Source organism: Erpetoichthys calabaricus, chromosome 14 (assembly GCF_900747795.2).
Source record: "Erpetoichthys calabaricus chromosome 14, fErpCal1.3, whole genome shotgun sequence".
In the NCBI taxonomy this organism is placed as follows: domain Eukaryota; kingdom Metazoa; phylum Chordata; class Cladistia; order Polypteriformes; family Polypteridae; genus Erpetoichthys; species Erpetoichthys calabaricus.
The window spans coordinates 101,116,784-101,137,780 of NC_041407.2; the positions used below are offsets into that span (position 1 = coordinate 101,116,784).

General features: G+C 37.1%; 1 protein-coding gene across 5 annotated transcripts in view; it reads right to left on the minus strand.

Moving 5' to 3' along the window:
* The window catches only part of stat5a (signal transducer and activator of transcription 5a), a 234,063-nt gene that overhangs the window by 16,284 nt on the left and 196,782 nt on the right, over window positions 1-20,997 (minus strand). For all 5 annotated transcript variants that reach the window (XM_028819816.2, XM_051918839.1, XM_051918838.1 and 2 more), the window contains 8 exons: window positions 12,695-12,874; window positions 11,682-11,769; window positions 11,484-11,606; window positions 9,506-9,598; window positions 7,493-7,699; window positions 5,806-5,900; window positions 5,197-5,339; window positions 2,526-2,681 (listed from right to left, as the gene is read on the minus strand). In XM_028819816.2, the coding sequence (XP_028675649.1) occupies window positions 2,526-2,681; window positions 5,197-5,339; window positions 5,806-5,900; window positions 7,493-7,699; window positions 9,506-9,598; window positions 11,484-11,606; window positions 11,682-11,769; window positions 12,695-12,874 (1,085 nt within the window). The remainder of the gene's footprint in view (window positions 1-2,525; window positions 2,682-5,196; window positions 5,340-5,805; window positions 5,901-7,492; window positions 7,700-9,505; window positions 9,599-11,483; window positions 11,607-11,681; window positions 11,770-12,694; window positions 12,875-20,997) is intronic.

Genomic DNA, 20,997 nt, shown 5'->3' on the forward strand with positions numbered 1-20,997 from the left:
TATTATTTAAGTGTATATTGATTTATTCTTATTTAGCATTTTTGGCATTTCATTTATTCATTCATATTTTAATTTTATATATTTTTTTCTACTGCCCTTGAAATGGTCTTGAAAGTTTTCCACAGATTTTTGCTTCTTTAGAATTACATCTCTAAATTGTTTGGAGTGTACACTTTTCATTTTGGTTTGCTTTGTGAAAATCTCTACCATACTAAAAGACCTCACCGAGGAAAGGGAGGAATAATCGTCATCAATTAAGTGATAACAGGTGAGTCACCCTTTTCCTACACAGTTGGACACCATTAACAAATTGGTTACGATGGTAAGGTGACACTTTGTAAATATATTCTTACTTTACTTATATGCAAAGTGTATAAATACGTAAATGTTACAATTTTAAAGTTTTATTTTTAGCAAACTGTTGAAAGGTTTTCAATTTGTTTCTTTTTTGTTGGCATAATGTGCACTCTTTTGTAGACCAACGAGAAAAATATTTTCTTTAATATAAGTTTAGAATCTGAGACGATCAATGTAAAAACATTTTGTGTGTAAATACAGGGTGAGCTAAAATGAAGTACTACATTTCTCAAGGTCATTGCGGGAGGTAGAGGCAGCCAAGTAGGTTGGGGGTCCTTTGATAGGCAATCCTTTGTAGTTTTCAGTCAGCAACATGCCTTGGTTTGATGCGCACTGTGCTTTTGATATTGAAGCATTCTTCAAAAACAACGAATCCATCATCACTACGCAACACGCCTTCCGAACACACTTCAGCATTCCTCCTAACGGTGACGTCCCAAATCGGAACACAATTCTTCAGTGGGTGGCTAAATTTAGACAAATGGGTAACAACATTGAACAGAAAATCTCCAGGCTGTCCTCAGAATGTATGAATGCCTGAAAACATCCAAGCTGAAAGGGCATCAATTTTGCAGTCTCTTAGATGTTCAACAAGCAAACCTGCTTCTGCCTTAGGTATTTCCAACACATCTTTGAGGAGGATTTTGCATGAGGACCTTAATTTCCATCCATACAAAATGATGGTATTGCAAAAACTCACAAAGAGACTGGAAGAGCCGTAGACAGTTGTGCGCAAGCATTCTGCAAACCGTTCATCGAGATACCATTGCCATGTGCAGCAACGAGGCACATTTCCATTTGAATGGTTGAGTAAATAAGTAAAAACTTTCGCTATTGGACTTAAACCAACCCTCGTGAACTTCATCAGAGACCCTTGCACAGTGAGCGCGATACAGTTTGGTGCGCCTTGCAGAGTTTGCCATCGTAGACCCATACTGTTTTGAGGAGGGGGAACCAACGGGGGTGGGGCTGGAGTAACGTCACTCCACACAGTGTGTGTGTGTGTATATATATATATATATATATATATATATATATATATATATATATATATATATATATATATATATATAAACACACATAATAAAAACCCCAAAGCCAATGACAAGGTCTGATACTACAATGAAAAATAGAATGAGAACTATTATGAAGGCACATATCTGCACACAGTGGAAACTTTTTAAAGACAAGAAACATACATAGAAAGGGTACAGTTTCAAATTGAAAACTGCATTCTAAAGTTTAAGTGGTTTCTGCACACTATACTCCTTGAAACAATCAAATTTTATTAAGCCAAAATTGTAATCACTTAATTTCTCCACTTTTAGAACTCCTCAATCGAGTCTAGCACAGCAGCATCACGAACAATGAAGGAAACAGCCCTGGATGAATCACTAAATCCACTGCAGGGCATAATCACTCATACATGGTAAAGTCACCAGTTAACCTCACATTTGTTTTTGGATTGTGGGATTTAAAGGATGAGCCTGGAAAAAAAAACTAATTCAGACACAGGGAGAATACAGAAACTCTAGAACAGTTAGTGACCAGGCCAGGGTTGGAGCTGTGCTAGTTTGTTTTTAGGAGTTAAAGTGGGTGGTAAGAGAGAGCAGTAAAAGCTTTAGTTCTCAAGTATGCAGGCTGGTATTTCATTTATACTTTTATAGATATCTAGGAAATGTTTAATCCAAAATAACCTACATATTAAATTCATAGATATTTCTACAACTGCAATATTTGCAGATAAAGTTATTTGTATCAGTCTCACACAGAGTCTGAGTTGTACATTACATCTACAAAAATCAAATATCCTAGGTAATGTGTCACAGTATTCCATCTATTATTCAGTCTGTTTTAAGGTTTAGTTGTCATTTACCAAGGCTGAGAACCAAATAAAACTGTTAAACTTGTTAATAAAGTGTATGTAGGGTGTGGTCACTCCATGAGTCACTTTGCACATGTTAAATGCTTCTTTCAGAATATGATAGGAAAGAAAGCAGCAAATGTAATCTTATGATATAGATACAAGCAGTTTCTGACAGATAAAAATTAAATCCATCCAAAATTAATGCAAGTATTACATAAACATTTCCTAAAAATGGAAATCTACCTGTTTTGCTTATAAAATGTTAACATATGTTTAAGAATGGTAAACAAACTCATCTTACAGAGGGGTGGGGTGTAGTATTTGGAGAAGACATCATCTTTTGGTCTGTCAGGATACAGAAACAGTAGGTGATTCAAGTCACTAATTCGATCAGCCAGAGACCGAATAGAGAAGTCTTTGGTTGTATATGGCATTAAATTCCACACCATCCTTTCACCTACAGAAAAAAAAGCAAATTATTCAGCTAGTAGAAATAGTTCATTAGCGAATATGATACAATATTGCAACAAAACTTTAGAATTTTTTTTAATAACCTATAAAATAAGCTATAGGATATTAACTCTTAAAACTTTTTATGGTCATTTCTTGCATTTCAAATAAGTAAAAGCACACTAAATTTCATCTGTCTTTTTGGTTAATTTTGACACACCATTTACTTAAATGAATATTACACTGCATCCTATGCAGAAGAGTCAATCTGAAGGAGACTGAATACTGCAAAGTAGTGGCAGGGGAAAGTGTAGTTAAGCAGCATATGATGGTGGTCTGTAGGATGACGGTGGAGATCAAGAAGAGGAAGAGAGTGAGAGCAGAGCCAAGGATCAAATGGTGGAAGATGAAAAAAAGAAGACTGCAAGGTTGAGTTTATGGAGAAGGTGAAACAGGCACTGGGTGGTAGTGAAGAATTACCAGACAGTTGGGAAACTACAGCAGATGTAGTAAGGGTGACTGCAAGAAGGGTGCTTGGAGTGACATCTGGACAGAGGAAGGAGGAAAAGGAAACCTGGTGGTGGAATGAGGAAATAAAGTAGAGTATACAGAGGAAGAGGATGGCAAAGAAGAAGTGGGATAGTCAAGAGAGATGCAGAAAGTAGACAAAGAGTATAAGGAGATAAGGCGCAAGGTGAAGAGAGAGGTGGCAAAGGCTAAAGAAAAGGCGTATGATGAGTTGTATGAGAGGTTGGACACTAAGGAGGGAGAAAAGGACCGGTGGGCTAGACATAGGGACCAAGCTGGGAAAGATGTGCAGCAGGTTAGGGTGATAAAGGATAAAGATGGAAATGTACTCACAACCGAGGTGAGTGTGTTGAGTACTTTTAGAGGCTTATGAATGAAGAGAACGAGAGAGAGAAGAGGTTGGATGATGTGGAGATAGTGAATCAGGAAGTGCACACGGATTAGCAAGGAGGAAGTCAGGACAGCTATGATGAAGTCAGGAGTGGCAGAGAAGTATGTAAGAGCTGTACAGAATATGTACGAGGGAAGTGTGACAGTGGTGAGGTCTGCGGTAGGAGTGATAGATGCATTCAAGGTGGAGGTGGAAATACATCAGGGATCAGCTCTGAGTCCTTTCTTATTTGCAATGGTGATGGACAGGTTGACAGACGAGATTAGACAGGAGTCCCCGTGGACTATGATGTTTGCTGATGACATTGTGATCTGTAGAGATAGTAGAGAGCAGGTTGAGGAGACCCTGGAGAGGTGGAGATATGCTCTAGCGAGGAGAGGAATGACAGTCAGTAGGAACAAGACAGAATACATGTGTGTGAATGAGAGGGAGGTCAGTGGAATGGTGAGGATGCAAGGAGTACAGTTGGCGAAGGTGGAGGAGTTTAAATACTTCGGATCAACAGTACAGAGTAATGGGGATTATGGAAGAGATGTGAAAAAGAGAGTGCAAGGCAGGGTGGAATGGGTGCAGAAGAGTGTCAGGAGTGATTTATGACAGACGGATATCAGCAAGAGTGAAAGGGAAGGTCTACAGGACGGTAGTGAGACCAGCTATGTTATATGGGTTGGAGACGGTGGCACTGACCAGAAAGCAGGAGACAGAGCTGGAGGTAGCAGAGTTAAAGATGCTAAGATTTGCATTGGGTGTGACAAGGATGGACAGGATTAGAAATGAGTACATTAGAGGGTCAGCTCTGGTTGGAAGGTTGGGAGACAGTCAGAGAGGCGAGATTGCGTTGGTTTGGACATGTACAGAGGAGAGATGCTGAGTGTATTGGGAGAAGGATGCTAAGGATAGAGCTGCCAGGCAAGGGAAAAAGAGGAAGGCCTAAGAAAAGGTTTATGGATGTGGTGAGAGAGGACATGCAGGTGATGGGTGTAACAGAAGAAGATGCATAGGATAGAAAGATATGGAAGAAGATGATCCGCTTTGGCAAACCCTAATGGGAGCATCCGAAAGAAGAAGAAGGCGGCAAATCAAGTACTGTTTATTTATATACCTATCAATGCATCTACTTTAGTGTACTTTACTCTTCGTTTTGGGTACCGTTTCTTTACATTCCATGAAACAAAAGACCCTGAAGGCACAAAGATGTTGTGAGGGTTAAGTAAAGGTTGGTCATCTGAATAAAGAAATGGGCCAAAAGCAATCACTGACTGCAACACCACCACAGCCTCACTGAGGTGTTCACAAGAAGGAAAGAGTTCAACATTCAGAGCAGAAACAAACCAAACCATCAAACTTGGAAAACGTTCAATGGAAATAAACCAGATGCCAGGCTATACCCAGTCCTTGGGGGAAGCAAGACAAGTTCTCTTGTTATGAACATGTGCATTAATTCCTAAGGATCGAGCTATAAAATGAACATTTGATCTTTTGCTACTTTACATTATGGAAGAAGAAACTTAAGTCAGGGTCAAAACTTACTACCAAACGCAAGCAGGGCTTTTTAACCACATAGATACAGTCAATTTTATTCGATAACAGTAAACAAACATACCTGCTTTGTTTGGGTTTTCTGCCACCCATGCTATTGTAATACCTCCAATCTCTGAATCACTGAATCGCAGAAGAAAGGTACCATTTGGCTTTGACATGAGCATGTCTTGTGCTTGTTGTTTGTTTACAAATCCTAGAATAGCCCTAGAAAAAATGCATAAAAATTATTAAACATGATAGTAGATAAAGCAAGGATAAAAAAGAGACATCCACGGTAGTATCAAGATACTTAAATATTGTTTTTTCTACTATGCCTTTGAAGTACATGCTTTGACCACTTAAATGTTTCCTGCAATAACTTAATTATTTGGTGAAACTGGATCTTAACATTGACAGGAATTTCACAAACCTTTGTAGTGTTCCTGAAAATATAAGTATTATTGAGGTAAAGACTTTAAAAAACATCACCTGTCTTCATTCCATAAATGCAATGGGACCATAATTGTGATTGTTAAATTTGTTAAAGACAAGAGAAAGGGTGAATGATCTTTTACTGTATTCAATGTTCAAACTACAAAGATGTCAAATCATTAGTAAAGGTAATCAATCACCTCAAGGATTCATTACTGAATTAAATGTGTCTTTAATGGGAAAAAAAATGATTACTCACCCATCATTCCAATGAGGTTTAAGGTGTTTTTTTGTAAGTTCCATAACACCATCAAACCACTGCCAAAATGTGAAATTCCGACCAGGTAAGCTCTCCTGTTGAAAGTACTGAGTATTATCAGTTTATCCTTAACTCTACTTATCATCATTTGTTGTTACTGTTTAAAAGTACAATCACTAGCATAAAGATCAAAAGTACCCAGTTATTATAATTCCTAATTTTCCAAACCTGCTTATGTAAAAAGTGGATTGCAGGGAGCCTAAAACACATTCAGGCAGCAACCTGAAATAAGTGTTAGTCTGTCAAATCAACCTGCCATAGAATTGTCCTCGAATTACCAAAACTTGTATTAAAAATAAATAAATATCTGACCCTTATGTATTGTAAATCTGAACAGTAAGATTTTGCAAACTTGAATCAGAATTGTCTTAAAATATTAGCTGTTTAATAAAAAACACTTAATTCAATCCTGGGATTCTCAACAAATAAAGGAATAATATATTACAAAGCTGCAAGTTTAGCTGACAATAAGCAACAAGATGTTCAATAAATTATGAATTGCACAGCTGACACTATTTTTATTGGTCCTAAGAGCTAACTGGCAGAACTAGGATTGGACAGCATTGCCAAGAGCAAATACATGAACTTCCTGTAATCTGAAACCTTACACCACTTAGTCCATCACCATTAGTTAGATGGCCAAGTAACACAAAAACGTAAAAGAAGCTATACTCCAAGATAAACTGCCATGTTAACTATAGGCCCACCTATCTTTTTAAATATGTAAAAATGGAATTACTCACTGCAGACATTTATGGTTTACCCCTACCGAAATTAATGTTTAGTAGCACCTGTGTTGTACAGGTTTATATTTTACACTCATTCTAATTACACTTCTTGAAGCAGATATTGTAAAATATTACCAATTACATATATTTAGTGTCATTTGACTATGTAACCAAGACGAACCGTAACTTTTTTTTTTGATAACTTTTTTCATTACCTGTTTCTTCAAATAACATTAAATTACAATAAGCAACCTGGATGCTTGGGCTGCTTATTAAAAGCCCTATTTAAATAAACATGTCTTAATTTTTGCGCTAACATTCAGTATAACTGTTAACTCGTAAGCCTCCATATGTCTGATGCTGCAAACAGCAAGTTTTTAAAGGACAGTTTCAAAAACCTGTTTATAGTTTTAAACATTTTTCAAATGAGAAAGGTACTGATATAAACTAAAAAGCCTTAACATTATATGTCTGTACTATTAAGCGTTTCAAAATGCAGAAGCATTTTGTAAAATAGGAAAAGAAAGAAGCACAGAAACAAGAAATGTTAAACTTAAAAATAAATCTTTAAGGAAGTGGATGCAGTTGAATTGTATAGCCACTGCAGCTCTACAAAATCAGGGTTAACTGCCTTTGGACGATACAATTCCTCTTGCAGGGTAAGTCAGCTCTCTGCTTGACAGCTTCCATTTTAATGAAAGTAGCAAAAGAAATGAACAAAATTACAAAATCCTACAGCTAGAAAACTTAAAATTAGATCAATAAAACCCAAGGTTTTTGGTGACTATAGTGAAGCAATTATTATAAAACTATTTTACAGGAAATACATGCAAAGTACTCATCAATGATGTTTTGATAAGCAGCTGGGTCTCAATGGCAAAAGTAAAAATCTCACTTACCCTATTGAACTGAGACCAGGACATTGTCATAGTACGATAGTCCTCTGGGTTTATGCTGGAACTGCTAAAAGCCTTCTGAGCCAGAAACACCAAATTTTCCTCTGATAGTCCTCGATTACTTTGCACTTCTGCCTTGAATTTCATGTTAAGAGCATCACATAACTGTGGCCAAAGCACTTTATCAGGAACTATGAAAGGCACCCTTCCCTAAAATATAACACAACAGAAAATGCATTAGCAATTACAAACAGCCTATACAAACAGGAAAAAGATAAATAAAGTGAAGTAAAGCATTCTATGCCAAGAACATGTTCACTGTGACAGTCCTGTCTCCTTTTGTCTTCACCCTGTACACCTTGGACTGTAATATACAGTGCATCCGGAAAGTATTCACAGCGCGTCACTTTTTCCACATTTTGTTATGTTACAGCCTTATTCCAAAATGGATTAAATTCATTTTTTTCCTCAGTATTCTACACACAACACCCCATAATGACAACGTGAAAAAAGTTTACTTGAGATTTTTGCAAATGTATTAAAAATAAAAAAATTGAGAAATCCCATGTACTTTGTCGATGCACCTTTGGCAGCAATTACAGCCTCAAGTCTTTTTGAAAATGATGCCACAAGCTTGGCACACCTATCCTTGGCCAGTTTCGCCCATTCCTCTTTGCAGCACCTCTCAAGCTCCATCAGGTTGGATGGGAAGCGTTGGTGCACAGCCATTTTAAGATCTCTCCAGAGATGTTCAATCGGATTCAAGTCTGGGCTCTGGCTGGGCCACTCAAGGACATTCACAAAGCTGTCCTGAAGCCACTCCTTTGATATCTTGGCTGTGTGCTTAGGGTCGTTGTCCTGCTGAAAGATGAACCGTCGCCCAAAGAGCGCTCTGGAGCAGGTTTTCATCCAGGATGTCTCTGTACATTGCTGCAGTCATCTTTCCCTTTATCCTGACTAGTCTCCCAGTTCCTGCCGCTGAAAAACATCCCCACAGCATGATGCTGCCACCACCATGCTTCACTGTAGGAATGGTATTGGCCTGGTGATGAGCGGTGCCTGGTTTCCTCCAAATGTGATGCCTGGCATTCACACCAAAGAGTTCAATCTTTGTCTCATCAGACCAGGGAATTTTCTTTCTCATGGTCTGAGAGTCCGTCAGGTGCCTTTTGGCAAACTCCAGGTGGGCTGCCATATGCCTTTTACTAAGGAGTGGCTTCCATCTGGCCACTCTACCATACAGGCCTGATTGGTGGATTGCTGCAGAGATGGTTGTTCTTCTGGAAGGTTCTCCTCTCTCCACAGAGGACCTCTGGAGCTCTGACAGAGTGGCCATCAGGTTCCTGGTCACCTCCCTGACTAAGGCCCTTCTCCCCCAATCGCTCAGTTTAGATGGCCGGCCAGCTCTAGGAAGAGTCCTGGTGGTTTCGAACTTCCACTTACGGATGATGGAGGCCACTGTGCTCATTGGGACCTTCAAAGCAGCAGAAATTTTTCTGTAACCTTCCCCAGACAATCCTGTCTCAGAGGTCTACAGACAATTCCTTTGACTTCAAGCTTGGTTTGTGCTCCGACATGAACTGCCAACTGTGGAACCTTATATAGACAGGTGTGTGCCTTTCCAAATCATGTCCAATCAACTGAATTTACCACAGGTGGACTCCAGTTAAGCTGCAGAAACGTCTCAACCTTGCTTCACTTTCGTTTATTACAGACTAATCAGCTGTAAAATCATGCATAGTAGTATATAATATTTCAACTTACATATTTACATATTACATAGTATATATATCCTGAACCAGGGATCCAATTAACTCTGACAGCAGGATTCATTGTGGTTTTCATTGTTAAAAATACCTGTTCATCTATTCATTTTTTGCATGGAGTGGGGGGACGTTTACATAAATCACAATGAAAATGGCACATTAAATGTGAATTTATACAAGGAAACCATATCAGTGATAAAAAGACTAGATTACATTATTAAAACAAGGCAGGAAAATAACAAGAACTTACAGGTTCAGCAAAGGCATTGTCCCAGAGCACTGTGGCTGTAGCATTGTTGTCCTGGCTTCCATGGACTATCACAACCACAGGAAGTGATAATGTCTGGAAAGAAATAAGAGTTGTTTTGATAATCTTGCTGAATTTGACTGCATTAACTATAAAACATCAAAATAATTATTTATTTATCATAATGAAGTAGACATAACAGCAGTTCCATCTTGCAATAATTTTTTTTTAAATCATGGTCGAAGTACTGTAGAATATTCCAAAACGTCATATAAGAATTGTGCATGTTTATTTAAGGGGATAGTTCTAAAATTAACATGACCAAAGTAACTAAAAAGCCACTAAATAATTCACTGACATCAGTCATGTGACAACGTTGTGCTATTCACAAAATTTTATCTGTTTAATACTGTAAATCTATTTGGCAATTGTGAATGCATACCAGACCAAACCAGCACCTACACTGTTATTTTTTTTGTATTTTCTCAAAACGTCCACCTTTTGATAAAGTTTGCAGAGGTCTATTATCCTCACCTAAACAAAACATGCTTATTTTATAATCGCAGGTACAATCTGTTCTCTTTATGTACGAAACCACAGTAATCATAGTGTTGCTACAAAGGGAATACAACGCTTAATTTCACTGGCTGCTAAAAATTTTAATTTCAAGGAGTACAACTACCTGGATTTTTATGGTCAATCTAGATCAATAATTTTGTACACTTAACAGTCGAACTGTAACAGACAAATTACTATTTTTTACAAGGCACTGATGTAAAGTTGCTGTAGAATACATTGCTGACTTCCTAATTGTAGATTAGCTGTGATTCTGTAGATCCAGCCAATGATTTCCTGAAGTTGCCTTCATGCATTATGTAGCTATTGTACTTTTTTTTTAAATTTTATTAATTTTATTGTAATCATTCATACAAATGATCAATTATTTACAAAAAGTTAGCTAAAAGTAAAAGCTATTGTACTTCTGACTGTGCTTCAAGCCAGTGGTCAGAAGCATTGATTTGTGGTTCTCTACTATACATACCCTGCAAATGAAAACAACAAACTGCAAAAATGAAAACTGTTTCAAGTCCCACTAAGAACAGACAAGTTTTGCTTGAGCTATATTCTTCATGCTTCACCTGCAGATAGTACACAGTACAAATGCAGATATTCCTAAAAGCCTGAGGATTTTTATTACTTCATAATGAAAGGATTTATTTACTTCATAATGAAAGTAAATACACAGCAGCCACTAGACAATTACAGAATGTGATGTGCTTCACTTACTCTCCTTTGTTAATACATAGAGACACTTGACAAACAGGGCCTGGCATCTGCTTCACTTACATTCTTGTGTTAGTGAATACACAGAAGCTGCCTGGAAACCACAACTAGGTATTCACTTCACTAATGTCCATTGAGTGAAGTGAAAAAAATGAAAGATGCTTCCACCAGTTACCCAATGCAGCTGGTGGCTGGTGGAAACAGGGCTAAACTAGATGGGGTGGGCTAAGCTAGCATACATTACTGTGTAGAGAATACCCTAGAAAGCAACATGCTCACAATTTAAAAGTGTGCTCAGTGAAAGGAATGGTGATGGGAAAAACAGGAGTCCTTTTAGCAGTAGCCAATATTCATGGCCGTCTAATTCCTGAACATGCTGGGAGGAGGTGCTTCTCCATTCACCAATTCAAAACAGCAGAACTCTTCAACATTTACATTTCCCCCTATGCTTATGATAATGACACACAAAAGTAACTTAACACTGTTACTCACAGAATGTATAAGCAAGCAAAGATAGTAACAATTAAGATCCTGTCACACTCAGTTCTAATTGCTAGGACCCTGAATGCCTGCTAATCATAGAAACAGAGCAGCTTAATCATTAATTGATTAAAATTTAAAAAACAAGGGGAAATTTCTTGCGCATTTCAACAACACCGATGATATCTTTTTTGCATTCACAATTCTCTCCACTTACCTTAACTTGAAATACAAGCTCATTGCCCCCAACACTAAACTGGGACTCAAAGAGTATGGTGAATTTCTCTTCTGTAACTGATTCAGCCCCTCGACGATCTGAACGCTTGATCCTTTTTAATGACTAGAATAGAAAACTAATTTAGATAATACATCGGCAACATAAATCATTCAATACACAAATCAGTACATCACGCACCATGTTTCGAAAGTGAGCACTTAATGTCCCAGTTGTCTGATGATACTCCATGACACAGTTGTTATTGAGGATCTCACCACTGCTATCACTATAATTGAAAGGAAAAAAACAGTGTGATTATATTTTCTTCTCTCTAAATGCACAAAATGAAAACACTATTAGGCTTGTGATAATCACCTTAGTCTTAATATCATTAAACTAAACCCATACTTGTATATGAGAAAAAAAGCTGTATCAGCTTAATAAATATTTCTTTTCATATACGAGGGTCATTTGATAAGTTTGGCAAATTCCTACGAGATAGCGGCACAATTAATTGGCGACATCATGGCTAACAAGTATTACTCTTCAAACTAGGTGAGGTCAAATTTAAGCCAGAAGTGACACATTGCCTACATTTTACAGATGTTTGCAGCGATTTTTTCCAAAACACAGAACTTGCTTTTTTACCACACTTATCAAACGACCTTTGTATGAACAACTGCATCTCTTTTGTTGTTTGTCGAAAATAAATTTTGATTTTATCTTTTAAGTAGGTATTTACTTTGAGTTCTGGCCCTTATTCAATAGAGTATCTAATATTTTTTATTTAAATTTGGTTCTTAATCAAAAAACATTCATGTGAAATTTAAAAAAACCTCCATATTTTAAATTGATCTTTGTTTGCATCAGATGCTGCTGGTTGTGATTAGGAGTCAAACTCCAGATGATGATGATACTACAGCATGTCATGCATAAAACTAAAATGCAAGCTAGAAAATGTTAAACTTATTGTAAATGCTGGGTTCAAATGATTGTACGTTAAAATCATACCAGTTGTCTCAATAAAGTAGACCGATCAGTAGTTAAAAACTAGAATTAAATCTTAATCCAGAATGTTCAGTGTTTCATCAAGCTCAGGGCCATCGGTCAGTATGACTAAACTTAACCATTGCAAAGTGAACATTAGGACATGTACAGCATATTATAGAGAAAAAGAAAAAATATACACACACAATGCAAAAAGGACTTACTTTCTGGTATTCTCGTTCTTTAGGAGAGCTTTAGCCTGCTGCTCACTGATTATTGTAGCTTTCACCTGGGGAGGGTTCATATGCACATTCAGCTTGCCTCCAACCAGCAGTCGTACAGTGGCTGCAAATTTTGTCTGTGTTTTCAGGACCTGTGGTGGCTGCTTTTCAATTATAAAAGTGCTGTGGAAAGAAATCAAATTGGAAAGATAAACTGGGTGTCACAGGAGGCTGGGGGACAGACCCGGCCAGGACGCCTGGAAGGACCCGGAGGTGGTGTATACGTCCTCCGGGCCACGAGGGGGCAACCGCCCTGGATCAGGAGAGGACCACAGGAGAGGACCAAGGAGGCTCAAGCCCGTTGGGGCCCGTGGGCACTGTCAGGGGGCGCCCCGAGCCTCAGAGAGCCCAGGAGGCATTCACTTACGCCACACCCGGGAAGATGGATGAGGACCCTTCCAGGGACGCCCGGAGTGCTTCTTGGTGCAAGGGCAGCACTTCTGCCACACCAGGAAGTGGTGCCGGAAGAATGTCATCAGGCACCTGGAGCACGTCCGGGTGAGAATAAAAGGGGCCACCTCCCTACAATCGGGGAGCTAGAGTCGGGAGTGGGAGCAGGACGAGGCTCCAATGGAGAGAGGAAAGGCGGCCCACGGACAGTGAGAGAAAAGTAGGGGTGATTGGTGTTGGGGGCGTGTGTACTTTTATAAAGATGTGGTGTCAGTCTGGTGGTGTTCGAGCATGTCTCACAAGGGATGCAGACATTTAGAATTCAAATAGTAATAATAATTGAATTTTTTTTTTTTTTTTAAATAAAAAAATGAACTGTGTTATACTGGTAATTTGACTACCAGTTTAATAAGATACAGCACTAAAGGAAACAGTAAAACAAGCATTATTTAAGGCAATTAGCAATGCTTTAAATGATGGTTATTTTACAAAATGTGGTAAATTATGTTCTCTTTAAACAAAGGAACATTTTATTTTGGAACTATAACGCCAGAACACAATATTTTAAACCTTCTAAAACTATATAGCAATTTAGACTTGCACCACATTAACAATCACCATAGTAACCTGCTTCACAATGTGCTATGTCTACTACAGTGACCTCTAATATTTTGTGTCAATAAGGAATGACTTCTAGACTTAGCTTTTCAAAAACCTAAAGAAAATAATCCTAACTACAAATGGATTGCTTCTTTAATCAGTGACAGCATACTTAATTTTCGGAGGTACCTTATTTTACTAGGGGACACAGGCTGTGTGGAGTTGGCAGGTCCTCCACAAGTCTAAATGGGTCTTTACCTCCCACACTCTAAAGATGTACAGAAGAAGCTTACTAATGACTCTAAATTTACCCAGTATGGGCAAATGTGGTCTATGATGGACTGAAAACTTGTCCCAAGGTAGGTTCCCAAATTACATTCAATGCTGACAGGATATGAATATGTAAAAATTCAACAATATAGATCAGTTGACATACAAGTATAATTACTTCCCTAAAAGAGGTATTAGAAACAATATACAAAATCAAAAACAAAAGTTAGCAGCTAAGCTCTGAAATTAGAATACTGAATACTAAAGTGTTGGTGGAGAGGAATTAAAAAAAAGTTATACATTTTACAAACCACACAGACTAGCAGTGTTAAAAACTATAAAAAAAGAGCTATTTTCTGACCCACTCTGAATATTGCTTCAAATTCAAAGATGACAACAGAAATAAGCCTCATATATTGTTTAGAACAGTTGCTAATTTGGGAAATGAGAAATATGAATTGACATACATACTCTGCAAATAATCATCCTCAATGGATTTTAAAAACTTCATTAATTGTATAATAGATATTTTAAGATCCCAGATTACAAACTGACCTCACAAAGTTAATATTACATTGTCAAATAAAGGTTCTCCTTGTGTATATTGACATCATCTTATAAAATGAAAGCTACTACCGGTCTCTTAGACCCAGTCCCAACCAAAACCAACGTTCAGGTATGCATTCATGGCACTATTAATAGATTATGGAATGGTACCTTTCTTAAAAGTGTGAAAGGTTTAACCAAATAAATATTTTAGAAATTTACTCAGTGACAAATAATAATAGACCAATTATAAATTTCAGCAGCACCCTTAAAGCTTAAGGCACCTTACTATAAGCTTAATCTGCCTTTTACACAGGTCACAAAACAGAAACAACATGAACTTATGTTGTCAATGACATTTTTATGTCAAGATAATTGAAACACTACAATTAGTATTTTATTTGACATACAAGTACAACTTCTGACACAACTGACCACTCCAATCTATTATAAGAAACAAAATTCTCAGACACAGAAACATGAGAATACTACTCATTCACTACATATGGTGTCACTTAGGGCTCAGAACTCAAGACTGTTACTGGTTTTACTTTACATGCTACCACTGGAAGATATAATCACAAAATATAATATTCACTTTCACCCATATTAAGATGATACTCAGTTTTACTTTTCATTAACAGCAATAAAAAGAGAGAAAGATTCCTTTTACTGATAAGTAATGGTCTTTGAATACTAAAAAAAAAACAAAAAAAATCCTGTCACTTTTTAAATCAGTAGGCCTAAACATTAGTTTTTACTGAATCAGCAATACTACGGTGTTGTACCGTGTTAGCCATTATGAATGTAGAGAAAAGCCAAGCAAAATGACACCTTTTATTGGCTAACTAAAAAGATTACAATATGCAAGCTTTCGAGGCAACTCAGGCCCCTTCTTCAGGTGAGATGTAATCATCTTTTTAGTTAGCCAATAAAAGGTGTCATTTTGCTTGGCTTTTCCCTGAATCAGCAAGCAATTTGGTTATTATCTTTGACACTAGTGTTTTACCACACACATTACACTAATCAAAACCTACTTTTTTCATCACGAAACACAAGAAAATAATGAGATTTTCTTTATATGCAAGATAGAGAGAAGACAATCCATGCATTCATTTCTAGAAGAACTGACTACTGCAGTCTCTAAAGGTATTGGCTGATCTGTGTGTTTGTGCAAAAACAAGCCCCAACAGTCTCAGGATGAAATCCCTTTATTTCAGTCTAGTACCCTATTTGGAGTTGCTAAACACTGTTAAACACTGCCTTAAAAATAAGTGCTTGCCAATCATTCTGAATTATCAATGACCCTAACTCGGTTACATTTGGTACAGCTGCTTCAATGCCAGGTTACTCGTGTCAATGGGAATCAGCCCAAGAGATATTTAGAATTCAATGGAAAAACAACTGAATCCTTTTTTGACACTGTCCAGTATGAACTTATGATACTAGAATGCACATTAGTGTTTGGCAGCCATTTGGCTGATTTCATCAGAACTTTGACTTTGTTTGATTTGCCCATTCATTTTTTTGTTATAACCGAATATTCACACTTTCCCCTCCCCCAGGGGTTTATTCTTTCTACTACACCTGTTGATTGGAGTTTTATCCCCAACCTTATACTGTGAATAGGCCACATTTCAATTATGTTTCTGAACTTAATTTGTGTTATGATTATTTTAATCAAATAAAAAATTTAAAAAGAAATTGGACAGTACTCTTCAAAGAGGCTCTGACAACAAACACAAACTGGGATTAATTAATTATGCCCAAGTCCCATTATCAGTCACTGACTCCCCAAAAACTTGAACTAGACAACAAAAAAATGGGTGGTCTTCATAATATTCTGATCTAACTTGGTGTATACCCTCATCTTTAATAGCGATACAAATTTTAAAACCATGCCATAAAATGTGTTCCTCCTTCTTAAAAATAGATAGCTGCACACAACTATTTCTATTGCTCACCAAACGGCAGAATCTTCCTCTCACTCTCAGCATTCCTGGCACCAAAGCTAAAGCCACCATGGACTTCCTCATAACCATGCACCCTGGCTCCTAGTAAGGCTAGACAATAAATTGAATTTGCAATTATTTTGAGCCAAAATGCAATGTTCAATATATCCCAGTATGTTCTCAAAACACCTTAATATGAAATATTAAGAAGACTGTTTCCCCCAAAATGTAACAATTTCATGAATAGCCTTGCCTCAAAGAAACATCTCAAATAGGACTTTTTTTTTCAACCATTAGTATGCCTTCTCAACCTGTTTGAGTTTCCACTGTATGTATTATGTTTAAACTCTTGCCTGCCTTGCCGGCACCAGTGTCTGCCAGTCAGTAAACATTGCCCTCTGTCTGTTTGTTTGTTTTATATATGGAAAGCCAAAGCTTTTAATTACCTCACATGTGCATTTTTATGCTTTACATAATTTGTAATGATTTTAAATTATGTATTTGCATATATTTGACTCCAGTCAGAGTCAATTAATTAAGCACAGAGGGTGATAGTAGATCTAATTCTTTTATTGACAAATGTCAACAACAAAAAAAAATTTCAGTTTTTTAGTCTAATAACATTTATTTTTATGTGTGATCTAAAATAAATAATGAAACAGAACAGTTAATCTACATGAAATCATGAGTAAAATACCTTGATAGTGCTTTTGACAGTTCAAGTAAAAATAGTTTTTAAAACATTATCAACCAGTTCTTAAAACAAAATCACAAAATAAAGCTAAAAATGAACCTGTAGAAAAATAACTCTCATTTATGTATACAAAAAAACACCATATCACAAATGCTTTCACATATCACGTTTAAAGATGTGAATGAATGCTTGGTAGAAAGGTAACATATAACTAAAGATAAACATTATAAACATAGACATAGCTAATCTATGCGTTTTTAGCTAATCTTAAAGTGTATTTTTAATTCTATATATAGTTACATTTGATCACAGACACACATGTCAGTGTTAAGTTAAACATTGCAAGGTGGCAGACTGTAGTTTCTTAAAGCAGCAATGCACAAAGTTCATTAAGAACACAAAGACAAAAAAAAAACTAAATGGGATGAGACAACACAACAACGTAACAATCATTTGGATCAAAGTTTCTCACAGTCATTAAAAAGCTACATTCACCAGCTAAAAAAAAACAAACTCAACATGAAAAAGAAGTCCTGGTAATGCAGTTTATCCCATAACTAATATATGAACACTGAAGAAAGAAAAAAAAACAGGAAGGCTGTTGCTTTTATTCGTGCTTGTAGCATTTCTATAGCTAAATGCACATGAAATGGACAGATGAGGTTTTGCACACTGCGTGGACGTGTCACTTCTGGTGTGATGAAAATTACTGGCTACTGTATTTATCTGAACGCTGACAAAGTATGAGTATTTTGTGGCCGTAAACTGAAGGTAAAACTGTGTTGTGCAACATGGTAGCCACTGCAGCTGTTAATTTTTCTTGCACTGCTTGTCAGCTAGTACTTTATTTTTATTTTTTATTTTTTTTCAAATTTGCTTAGCAGGGGCCCATTTTGCCATGGAGACTAGTGGGCCCTATTGAGGCATCACTTGCCCGGATAGTCTTTTCATAGGCAGTAATGTGTGTTTTACCTTTAGACTCTGTACTACCTGAGCTGTCATAATGGGAAAATCAAATCATCTGCAAACAATGCTTACCCTTGCAATATTGACTCTTATGTATTGATTTTTATTAAATACAGAATCGAAAATCCAATGTATTGCCCAGCCCTGTCTCCAAGACATCCACTGAAGCCAACACCCATTACAATCACTTTTCCTGAGGCACCCAAGATATCACCACCATCAAAATATTCCAAAACTCATCTTTCACTTGATTTCATCTGGCAACCTGTGGGACACATGCTGAGAATATAGTCAAATTCTCAGCAACCATCTTCACACATTCATTCACTCTCTTCACCTCTACCACTTTGCCCATTTTTCAGACATAAGTGTGCCAACTGCAGCACTGTCCGCACTTTTCCACATGCCATACAATCTTGCACCTCCCACCATTCCCAAAAAACATTCTTAAGCTTTCATCTTTCCACCTTTTCTCCTGTAAGCAACACACTTTTCCTTCTGTAATCCTTATACTAACTCCTTCAAACTTCTTAGTCACTAACTCAAGTTCATATCCCCAGCCATCTAAGCAGTCTCCCCACTCAATCAGGTTCAGGACCATCATAAAACTGATTTCCCCTGCCTGTGGTTCAGCCAAGTTCCATCTGTCATAGGCAGGTGGGGGGACCCATGTGGCACTATGAGCTGTAACCAGCCTATACTGGTTGTAACTCTCATCATTGTATCTCACTATCAAGGATGTACTGAAGCAGAAATGAAGAAGGCTGATTTTAGCCCCATTTTATGATAAACAAGAGATATAAAGATTTATTCTAACATGAAATCACAGGATTATAAATTCAGCCCAGTCAGTAAAGTAAAGCTATCTGATGAAGGGAAGAAGGTGCATTATATCTATATAGATCTAGAGAATACATCTGCCAGGAAGTTGAGGTGGGCATTTAAAAAAAGTGTGGGTGAATGGTTAATGTCTGGAGTGATATCAATGTATATGAAAAAACAAACAGCAGTCATGACAGCAGATGGGATAACGGAAAATGAAAGTGGGAAATAGAAATGAAGTAGATGTGGAAATGGAAAATTGATTTGGAAGTGAAAGGTAAATGCAGGAAAGACCAAAGCAATTGTTGTAAGCAAAGAGGCATAAGGCGTGAACGATGTCTTTCCATGACCATATGAGTTAAAGATGTTGAGAAAAGCTCAACCAAATGAAATATTTGTTGGAAGTGGGTGGTGGACTGAAGGATAGATAACCTTTAGGTAGAAAGTGCCAATTTTGATTTTAGAAAGTGTGTGACTGAGATACAGAATGCTGATATAGGGAGACTGAATATAAACATCAGCATTATTGTTATTCTGGAGAAACTAGGAAAATTCTCTTACTTAGGTGATATGTTGAATGTGAATATACAGTATACAGAGGTATGGGCAGGTGCAAGCAAGTGTGAGAGGTGCATGGAAGAAACCCTAGTAACTGACCCCATTCTGACTCTAAAAGTCATCTCTCTAGCAGTGAAGGGTAAAGTTTATAAATACTGTGTGAAAAATAGTATGTTTTATGAGAGTGAGATATCATTGATGAAAGCAAAACATCAAGCAAAGTTGGAAAGAATAGAGATAAGAATGTTGAAATGGATGTGTGGACTGCCAAAGAGCGAGAGTTAGATAAACGTATAGTTGAGAAAAGAACTGGGAAAAGCAGAAAATATTGGGGGACTAGGTGCACCAAGATGGATGTGGAAAGGAAGAGGCCAAGGAGCAGGCCAAATAAGATGTGATTGGAAATAGCGTCAGATCATGTGAACAGAATGGGATTCACCCCAATGGATTTCCAGGACAATGAAAAGAGGAGTAAACAGATTTATCGGGGTGCAAGAATTGGATAATCTGGGTAAACCCGAAAAGTGGATGTTAGACAGGTGATGATGATTGTTTTGCAAGGTGCATATATATGCTATACGAATACTTTGCGATGTTTTGAACAAGCAACAGTTTTTGTCCAAAAAAAGTTATGCTTTTCATATTATTAATTTATTTCACACCAGGCACAAGTAAATTAAATTAATTATGTTCAATTTCCAAGAACAGAAGCCCTACTGAATGAAGTCAATAACTCCAGGGAATCAGAGTTTTATATTTTATGAATGCAATATCATGAATACAAATAATTAATTACATCTAATAAAAACAAAGAAGATAATGAACGAATGCTTAACACAAAAACTAGTTAAACAAAAATTAAAGCACAGAATCTACATTAAAGAACATAAAATAAACACATAAGCAATCAGCCTCCTAGGCACCTTCCTTATTAGCTAAATCTTATGAGAGGAAATATCTGATAAAGGGTCTATTTATACCAATTTCAAACAAAGAACTTTGTATGTTGAGCCACCATTTATTAGGATTTGCTTGACCTGCAACTGTAAGCTCGGGAGAGAGAGTTTCAAATATGGAACCACACAGTTTAGGTATAATCACACAAAAGCAACTTCTGTAACTAGTAGGTTTTCTTGTGCATAATTAGAAAGCATCTCCGAGGCTGGGGAACATAAGGCCATCAATTCTGTAAACAGATCACAATCAAGTATCCTTTAGCACATTACATACAAAAATACACTCTGAAGGGATATTTGCTTGAGATGGGAATCAAGCAATCATTTTAAAGAAATGCCACTCAACGCCATAACAAACACTTTTCATTAATGTGTTTTTCTGCCATGCAGCAAACATCTTTGTTGCCTTAAAATGACTGATTGCAATCCATCTTTACCAACACTGGTTGCACATGCACTAGCTTCTATTCTGTACATGCTACTGTATATTGA